This window comes from Pollachius pollachius (assembly GCF_949987615.1).
Source record: "Pollachius pollachius genome assembly, chromosome: 3".
NCBI classification, from domain to species: Eukaryota; Metazoa; Chordata; class Actinopteri; order Gadiformes; family Gadidae; genus Pollachius; species Pollachius pollachius.
The window spans coordinates 2,945,283-2,955,267 of record NC_136936.1 but is presented as its reverse complement, the minus strand read 5'-3'; the positions used below and the strand labels follow the sequence as shown (position 1 = coordinate 2,955,267).

At 50.2% G+C, this 9,985-nt stretch overlaps 1 protein-coding gene across 1 annotated transcript in view; it reads right to left on the bottom strand.

Moving 5' to 3' along the window:
* Positions 1–9,985, bottom strand: part of pitpnm3 (PITPNM family member 3) — a 97,318-nt gene that overhangs the window by 2,247 nt on the left and 85,086 nt on the right. The window contains 7 exon segments of the mRNA XM_079733433.1: positions 465–494; positions 496–594; positions 1,254–1,316; positions 1,318–1,438; positions 2,406–2,555; positions 4,106–4,254; positions 5,517–5,633. Coding sequence (XP_079589559.1) covers positions 465–494; positions 496–594; positions 1,254–1,316; positions 1,318–1,438; positions 2,406–2,555; positions 4,106–4,254; positions 5,517–5,633 — 729 coding nt within the window.

Sequence of the window (9,985 nt, the reverse complement as noted above, 5' to 3'; positions counted from 1 at the left end):
AGAGGGAGAGAGAGAGAGCGAGAGAGAGAGAGTAAGAGAGGGAGTAAGAGAGGGAGTAAGAGAGAGAGAGAGTAAGAGAGAGAGAGAGAGAGTAAGAGAGAGAGAGAGAGAGAAAGAGAGAGAGAGAGAGAGGGAGATAGAGAGAGAGAGAGAGAGAGGGAGTAAGAGAGAGAGAGAGTAAGAGAGAGAGAGTAAGAGAGAGAGAGAGAGGGAGAGAGTAAGAGAGAGAGAGAGAGAGAGAGAGAGAGAGCGAGAGAGAGAGAGAAAGAGAGAGCGAGAGCGAGAGCGAGAGCGAGAGAGAGAGAGAGAGAGAATGAAAGAGTCCAGAATGCATCAGGCTGAATTGGAGCCGACCGGGCGAGCCACGAGGAGAGCTGACCCAGACAGGCCAACAGGGCCGGGCTGCAGCAGAGAGGACGTCGTGCCGTCAGCCCGGTGAACCGGACGCGGGGGGCAGCACCCACCTGGCACTGGTTCTGGTACTTCTTGGAGGGGCCGGCCCACGATGTAGATCTGGGCGGGCCGCAGACCCAGCATGTTGTACACCGAGATGTCCTTCATGGAGCCGTAGGCGGAGTTGATCTTAATGTGGCACTGAGGATGGGGGGGGGCACAGCGCCGACCGCTTTAGTCAGGGGGTCTGGGATAAGTGTGTTTGTGTGTGTGTTTGTCTGTATATATATATATATATATATATGTGTGTGTGTGTGTGTGTGTGTGTGTGTGTGTGTGTGTTTCTGTGTGTGAGTGTGTGTGCTTGTGTGCATGGGTGCATGTGTGTGTGTCCGTGTGTCTGATGTGTGTGTGTGTGCACGGGTGTGGGTCTGATGTGTCTAATTTGTGTGTCTGATGTGTGTGTGTGTTTCCCTTTTGTATGTACATGTTTGTTTGTTAGTTCTCTTGTTTGTGTGTATGTGCGATATGTGTGTGTTTCTGTGTGTGAGTGTGTGTGCTTGTGTGCATGTGTGTGTGTCCGTGTGTCTGATATGTGTGTGGGTGCATGGGTGTGGGTCTGATGTCTGTTTCTAATTTGTGTGTCTGATGTGTGTTTGTGTGTATTTCTGATATGTGTGTGTGTGTGTGCACTGGTGTGGGTCTGATGTGTTTAATTTGTGTGTCTGATGTGTGTGTGTGTGTCTGATGTGTGTGTGTGTGTTTGTCTTTTGTATATCCATGCTTGTTTGTTAGTTTTCTTGTTTGTGTGTTTCTGTGTGTGTGTGTGTGTGAGGGCGTGCACGTGCAGACCAGCCCACCTCCTGCACCAGGTTCCTGAGGAAGATGGTCTTCTGGCGCAGCGGGTCGTGGACCAGCCCCTCGGGAGAAGAAGATCATCCCGTGGGGGAAGTTGTGCTGCGACAGCCAGGAGACCACACGCTGCTTCTGCATGTCAGGGCGGCCCGTGATGTAGATGATCAGGAAGCCCAGCTCCTGCCAGTGTCTGGGGGGGGGGGAGAGGGGGGGGAGAGGGAGGAGGAGGAGGAGGGAGGGAGGAGGGGAGGGGGGGGAGGAGGAGGGGGGGGAGGAGGAGGGGGGAGGGAGGAGGAGGGAGGGGAGGGGAGGGGAGGGGAGGGGGAGGAGGAGGAGGAGGGGAAGGAGGAGGAGGAGGAGGGGGAGGGGAGGAGAAGGGGGGGGCAGGAGGGGAGGAGGAGGAGGAGGAGGGGAGGAGGAGGAGGGGGGGAGGGGAGGGGAGGAGGGGAGGAGGGGGGGGGGGAGAGGGAGGAGGAGGGGGGGGAGGAGGAGGGGAGGGGGGGAGGAGGGGGGGGAGGAGGAGGGGAGGGGGGGAGGAGGAGGGGGGAGGGGAGGGGAGGAGGGGGGCAGGAGGAGGAGGGGAGGAGGGGAGAGGAGGAGGTGGGGAGGAGGGGGGGGAGGGGGAGGGGAGGAGAAGGGGGGGCAGGAGGGGAGGAGGAGGAGGAGGAGGGGAGGAGGAGGAGGGGGGGAGGGGAGGGGAGGAGGGGGAGGAGGGGAGGAGGAGGGCAGGAGGAGGAGGGGAGGAGGGGGGCAGGAGGAGGAGGGAAGGAGGGGAGAGGAGGAGATTGAGCGGCTGAGGCTACCACACACACATTCACAGACACACACACACAAATATCTACACTTAAACGCACGCATTCACACATTGACACGCACACACATGCACCTTTAGAAGCACGTACTCACATAAACGCACACACACACACATGCCTACACTCGCACATACACACACATACACACACGCACACACACACACACAGACACACAGTCACATCCACACTAACACACACAAACACACGCACGCACACACATATGAACACACAGACACAAGCACATACACATACACGTTCACACAAACAAACACACACACACACACACACACACAGACACACACTCACACGTGCACACACACACACACACAGGCGCGCGGCAGCTACCTGACCACGTCCACGGCCCCGGGCCGGACCTTGGGGTCGCTGCCCATGATGGAGACGCTGGCGGCGAAGGAGCCGTCGATGCTGAACACCACACACTCTAACCCCCGAGGCAACACCGTCACATAGGCCTCCGCACTGGTCTGATCGCCCCTGGGGAGGGAGAGAGAGAGATAGTGGGGGCGGGGGGGGGAGAGAGAGAGAGAGAGAGAGAGAGAGAGAGGGAGAGAGAGGGGGGGGAGAGAGGGAGAGAGGGAGGGGAGGAGAGAGAGAGAGGGGGGGAGAGAGAGAGAGAGAGGGGGAGAGAGAGGGGGGGAGAGAGAGAGGGAGAAAGAGAGAGAGGGGGAAAAAGAGGGAGAGGGAGAGAGAGAGGGAGAGGGAGAGAGAGGGGGGCAGAGAGGGAGAGAGAGAGAGAGAGAGGGAGAGAGAGAGGGAGAGAGAGATGGAGGAGAGAGAGAGAGAGAGAAATAGGAGAAAGAGAAAGATTTAGGATGGGAAGAGAGAGGAGGGAGGTTGACAGAGAGTGAGGAGGGGAAGAAGAGAGAGAGAGAAAATGTGGGAGGAAGACGAGTAAGAGTTGAGGAGGAAGGTGTGACCGACAAGAGAGAAAGAAAGCACGGAAAAAACAAGAAAGAAACAACGAACAAGCAAAAATGAACAACGTACCCAAAAAAACGACAAAAGCGTTACCAAAATAACAGCAGCGTAGAAAGCATGGGGCGAAACGGGGCCGCTACTCTCGTCTCATAATACGTGCGGCTGGTCCCCTTTGTGCGCTGTACCCGGCGCCGTGGAGCTGAGGAGCCGACGCCAGGGACATCCATTACCCAGCTGTTGCCGCAGCCTCGTCTCGCCAACAAAGACCAGCCCGGCAGAGACCCGGCTTACCTAACTCACCAGCCCCTGCTCCCATTCAGCACCGCCGCAGAGTCCCTAAGCTCGGATGAAGGGCTACTAGAGTACGCCTTTTATAACTCTCTCCAAGCGCATTGAGCACTCACTAAATATGTGATTGTAGAAAATTATCCCTTTGGCCACTCTGTGCACGTTGATATTCTGTTTAGCTGCTCTCGTTTGGATAATGTTTTACTTTGACTGTTCTCTGCCCTCCACTTGTAAGTTGCTTTGGACGAAAACGTCTTCTTAAGGACTTCATGTTAGAAGTAGGCTCCGATTCCCTGAAAGCAATGTAACACTAGACTCTGCATAGCATCCCCCATAAGGCCACCCCTAGACCCTTCTTATGCACTTATTGTATGTTGTACGTCCTCCATTTCAAAAAGAGTACTTAGCATCGTGTAGCGTCTTATCCTAGCCATCTTTGTTGTATACGGGGAATGGGTTAACCTAGCGATTGTGAGTGCTTGGCACTTAGTTCCATGAACATCCTTACTGTAGCGACAGCGATATATTGTTGTTTCTCCTTCTTCTGACAAATGTACTTATTGTAAGTCGCTTTGGATAAAAGCGTCTGCTAAATCCCCTGATTGTAAATGTAAATGTAACGTTGAGACTAGGTCCTGTGGCACCTTGTGTTTAGCTACTCTCGTTTAGATCATGTTTTACTACTAGACTGTTCTCAGCCTTCCACTTTGAAAGTTGCTTTGGATGAAAACGTCTCCTTAATGGTGTTGATGTAAACACAAGAAGAAAAGGATCCGGTTCCCTGAAAGCCGTGCAACACGTTGTTAGAGGATGCTTACTTGACCACCATCTTGACGGGGTAGACCCCCAGGGACAGCTTCTTGCTCTTGGGGATGGTGTAGGCGACCCGGCCACTGCTGTTGGTGAGCTCCGTGTCGAAGTGGACCCAGCGGCCCGACTGGGGCTGGGTCATCAGGAGGATGTCCACCTGGGAGAGACACCAGCACCACGGACCAGAGGTCAACACCACAGGGCGGCATGTGGCTCAGGAGGGAGAGTGGGTTGGCTGGTAATCGGAAGGTTGCTAGTTCGATCCCCGGCTCCGACTTGCTGAGTGTCGAGGTGTCCCTGAGCGAGACGCCTCCCCCTGACCGCTCCTCCCGATGAGCTGGCTGTCGCCTTGCATGCTTGACTCCGACGTCAGTGTATGAATGTCTGCATGAATGGGTGAATGTGAGGCAGTATTGTACAGCGCTTCCAGGGTCACTGGTTAGAAAAGCGCTGTATAAATGCAGTCCATTTACCATACACAGATATCCACCGAGAACACTGCACAATCAAAAACAAAACGCTTAGTATGCAAGGTTACTTAACCATTAACTCAAGGCCCGGAATGCTTAGAAGGTTAAGAATGCACTTCCACAACCTTGTGCAGAAAGGACCGACTGAAAATATGTTTTTTTTATCAGCCTCACAGCGAGAGAGACCTCAAACAAAGACAGTGGTTTAAAATTCAAAGAGTGCACAAGGCTGAAAAGCGTAATGTTTTACTGATCCCTGCTGAAGAGCACGCAATAGAAGTGCATTATGCCAGACGGTCCGGAGCGATGGAAGAAAAACAACCTATTCTCCAGTAAGAGGAGGGAACTCATGCTTTATCCGCTTGCCTCGGGGACTGGGAGTAGATAGATGTTTGTGCGTCGTCTCCCTAGTAGATGCATTATGGTGCGACGTGACCAAAGATTAAGTCGCGGCGCGAGTCCATACAAAGTCAATGTAAAGAAGTGAATAGAGGCGTGTTTGCGATGATTGGCGCGGCGCGAAAAACCTTGTTCACGCAGATTTCTGTTGAAATATTTGACATTTTTCTGCAAATTTCGCGGGGTTGCTTTGTCGTAAGAGCCCATCAAGATTCTGAAGTCCGGATTACTTCTCTGGTACTTCCGCAACAAGTCCAGACTCGTATTTGTGGCTCTCTCGGCCATGGTTGAGAATGAATTGGTCGAAAGAAAGGTTGGCGTTCACTAGATGAAGCCTCTAATCCTCTAATAAACTTCAAATCACTTGCGGGAGTGTTTTGAAGTTCGCACGATCAAACTCGTTTGCTCATGCGAGTGAACAAGGTCGATCGCACGCAGTGATCCGCTTGGCTTTTTGCATGAGCGAGGAGGTGTTAGGGGCGAGCCACCAGCGGTGTGTGTGTGTGTGTGTGTGTGCGTGCGCCTGTGTGTACGTGTGAGGCGCCGGCACCTTCTCTCCGGTCAGGGTGACCATGTCCAGGGGCCCGTACATGAAGCGTCCCACCAGGGTCTGGGGGCCCTCCTCTGTGGTGATGACATCGTTCACCCGGTGGTTGGCCGTCACGTTCTGCAGAGGAGGAGAGGAGAGGATGAGGGTGAGAGGAGAGGATGAAGGTCAGGGGAGAGGATGAAGGTGAGGGGAGAGGATGAAGGTCAGGGGAGAGGATGAAGGTCAGGGGAGAGGATGAAGGTCAGGGGAGAGGATGAAGGTGAGGGGAGAGGATGAAGGTCAGGGGAGAGGATGAAGGTCAGGGGAGAGGATGAAGGTGAGGGGAGAGGATGAAGGTGAGGGGAGAGGATGAAGGTGAGAGGAGAGGATGAAGGTCAGGGGAGAGGATGAAGGTGAGGGGAGAGGATGAAGGTCAGGGGAGAGGATGAAGGTGAGGGGAGAGGATGAAGGTCAGGAGAGAGGATGAAGGTGAGGGGAGAGGATGAAGGTGAGGGGAGAGGATGAAGGTGAGAGGAGAGGATGAAGGTCAGGGGAGAGGATGAAGGTCAGGGGAGAGGATGAAGGTCAGGGGAGAGGATGAAGGTCAGGGGAGAGGATGAAGAAGAGAGGAGAGGATGAAGGTGAGAGGAGAGGATGAAGGTGAGGGGAGAGGATGAAGGTGAGAGGAGAGGATGAAGGTGAGGGGAGAGGATGAAGGTGAGGGGAGAGGATGAAGGTCAGGGGAGAGGATGAAGGTGAGGGGAGAGGATGAAGGTGAGGGGAGAAGATGGGGTGAGGGGAGAAGATGAAGGTCAGGGGAGTTTGGCTGTGGGTGGGTGTTTAACTATCTGGTCGATTAGCGGAGACTAATTCCAAAGAGACCCCAGATACAGTTCTTACCAGGTAGGACGACTACAGCTGGGCTGCGGACCTTGGGGACTGAACCCAGACCCTCTCGGTCAGGAAACCCAACACCTGAGCCACTAATGCACTCCCATTCCCACCTGAATTAGACCACGGAACGACAGCAGCTTGGAGCAGGCCGAGGGATTACTAGGTTTTCTCTGGTTCTGTCGGTAGTATTGGGTAGATTAACACAAAGCAACTTCCGTGGTTACATTCTACTTACACACAAGTCGGGACTTGATCATTCCCGGATGGGTCGCCTGGTATGATGTTAAAAGACCCGAAACAACCCGATGACCCAAGGTTCCATCACTGATAATGGTCCCTATCTTGCATCCAGCGCAATTGGCTTTCTACTCCGACGCATGTATCCTTGCTAGTTTGCCCCCGGCGCAAAGCCGATTTTCCCCCGCAGCAAACCTGCGCCACTAAACTTGCGCCACTAAACTTGCGCCCTGAGAGGCGTGTCGGCGAAAAGCAGAGGCGTGTTCCAGCGCAAATGATACATGGTGCTGTCTTACAGACCGATAAAGCAGTTGCCCAACTGACCGACAAATACCTTGTCTAAGTGCACTAGCGGAAAGAGCAGTTGGTGTTGCTATTTTGACGTACCATGGCAGGTCAGAACTGCAACATAAGCTTACACACCAGTAGGCTATACACAGCACAAACATAATAACAATAATAATAATAATAATAATAATAATAATAATAATAATAATAAATTAAAATAATAACAATAATTTTCTTGACACCGACATCATGTACAACCCCATAACTTTTAGGATTGATGAGTATTTGATCGTGAGGAAACATCGTTTTACCGCGAGTGAGTGTTAAAAAGAATGAATGAATGCAGGCGTGTGTGTTTGCATCCATCTGTTTAAACACACGCAAACTAAACGCTTAACGCATAATACAGTCCATGGCAATGTATATTAACGGGGGGACACATGCATATTAGGAACACAATCGATAACGATAATGTATACAATACTGGTAAGAAACGATGTGTGTTAATGTATTGCCGCATATCATTACATAGACCCACAGTTGCGGCCACAGGATCACATATTACATGTGTGTTAAGTTTTCTTTGCCAAAATTTACATGACAACTCAGTATTTCGGAAGTTGTAGAAGAACGCAATTGCATGTGTGAATTTGGCCATATTATTTGGCCATAAACGGAGCCATTTGAAGTTTGAAATTCATGTGGTCATGCATCTGTCTCATCGGAGACTGCAGACGCGCTGTCAAAATATCAACTCGTGATGTTCAAATGCCCTCATGGCTCTTAAAGGGGATGGGAGATGGCACTCTCATTGGTTTATTGCACGTTACGCCCAAACCACACCTACAGGTAACTAGGCTACTTCAGGGCAACCCTTTTTAGATTTGTGTCGGGCGCAAGAGTCATTTATCCACCGGTATAATAGCAACAGCGCCAGAGATCCGCCCACAAAGGTACTTCCGTTTTTGCGCTTCTCACTTGCGTTTCAGACCATTAAAATAGGGCCCAATGTGTCTAAGTGCAATAGATGCAATTTAAACCGGCAGATAAACACAAAGCAACATGATTGGATCTTCGTTCTGAGTATGAAAAAAATCTAAATATCACATGTCAAGCAGTTATTGCTGTTGTCACACGTTTGAATTATTTTCTTTGTGTCCTTATCCTCATTATCCTTGATTGTTTTATACCTGTGTTCCTCCAGTGTATTTAAGCCCTCAGTTTTATGTTTGACCGTAAACCCAGTCTAGAAAGCGTCCTAGTTATAGATTTTTCCTTTTTGTTTAACTGTAAATAAATCTGCCCGTTTTTTCAACGTTTTTTGATCAAAGCATGTCTGAGTCTGTTTGATTCCAGAATCTGATCCTTACAACTGTTGAGCTTTAGCACATCAAAGACCCTTGGAACCCCCTCGGCAGCTGAGAGAGAAATACACCAACGAATGGAGACCTCATGCAGCCAGGGCTGATGTAACTTTACTAGGTTTAACCTCCCTGACAGGGAGCTCAATACCACATATTGATGCCATGCTGTTGCTCATCATCTGAGCTCAGGTTATTGTGTCGCACGTTTTGTGCATGTGAGTTTCAGAAATCATGCACAGACCTGTAGGGCAACCAAGAGAGGCTGTTCAAGATCGATACCTCTTCCTGTGTTATCCCTGACCTTTTCAGAGGTGAACGCCCCCAAAAGCGTAAAAACCCATGAATATTGCTGATATTAGCATTTATTCGGTGAGTAAGCCTTGGTTAAATTCCCAACAGTCAATGGGAACTAGAAGCCAATGTTTTTAAATAATGGGATATTATCCGTCACATTTGAAAGCCATTTTCTTTGACATTTCTCTTCTTATCCTCTGCATGCTTTCATAAGCTCCATCTTTCATGAGCTTCATTGTTATTCCTTATATGCCACTGCCTAGATTGTGTTTTCTCCCTCAGATCCAGTTATGCTCTCAATGCTGGTCCTGCATTCGTCTACGCAAACAGTTTGTGGACTTTTGGAAAATGATAAGATGGGAGATGATATGCCACCCCGTCCCCCTCTTCTACTTATTGTATGTTGTTCGTCCTGGCACTTAATGTACACACTTATAGTTTGTCGCACTTAGTTATAGTACTTAGGCCCCGTTTACACGAGGACGCTTGCGGGTAAAAACGACAAAATATTTAATCGGAGGTACCTTTCGTTTAGACGGTGACGGCGTTTTTGGGGCTTAAAAACGCAAAAATCTGAAACCACCCTCCAGAGTGGAAAACTTGAATACGCTCCGCCGTAGCGTTTCCGTCCACACTGCCAAGACGCAAAACTGCTCAGATCTGCTCACGTCGCGTATGCGTTTACATCACATACATGCGCCAGTACAGGAAATTAACAAACATGTTGGATTATTTCCATGCGTCGGACCGTCAAGCTGCTCTGGAAGCTCTAATAAACTTACAGGAGTCTTTCCACAAAATGTACAGGATTTGTACAGATAGTATTACTGAACAGAGAAGGATCTGTAATTATGTTTTGGTTTTCGCGGCGCAGATAAGAGAAGAAGGAAGATTCTACCATGCGCTCAGACATGGTGGTGTTGTGTGATGGTGTATCACAGCACCACCTAGCCGCCTGGCATGCATACCCAATCGAATTCCACACACTTCTGCGTCACCGTATGCACGCAGATGTCCTCCCGAAAACGCTTGTCTAAACGCGGAATAAAAAGTGAAGACGTGACGCCACTTTTGCGTCTTCTGTTCAGACCGTCATCATGTAAACGTAGCCTGAGTTGTGTAGCATCTTACCCTAGCTATCTCTGTTGTGTATGGAGAATGGGTTAACCTAGTGATTGTTAGTGCTTTGCACTTGTTTCTATGAACACCCTTACTGTTCCAACAGCGATGTATTGTTGTATCTCTTTCTCCTGACAAATGTACTTATTGCCAGTCACTCTGGATAAAAGCGTCTGCTAAATGCCCTGAATTTAAATGCAAATGTAAATGTAAATAAGCTTCACTGGAGCAGTGAGGAAAGGGGGAAGAATCTCCATGGAAGGTTTAATTCTTTCTCATCATGTATTAGTACAA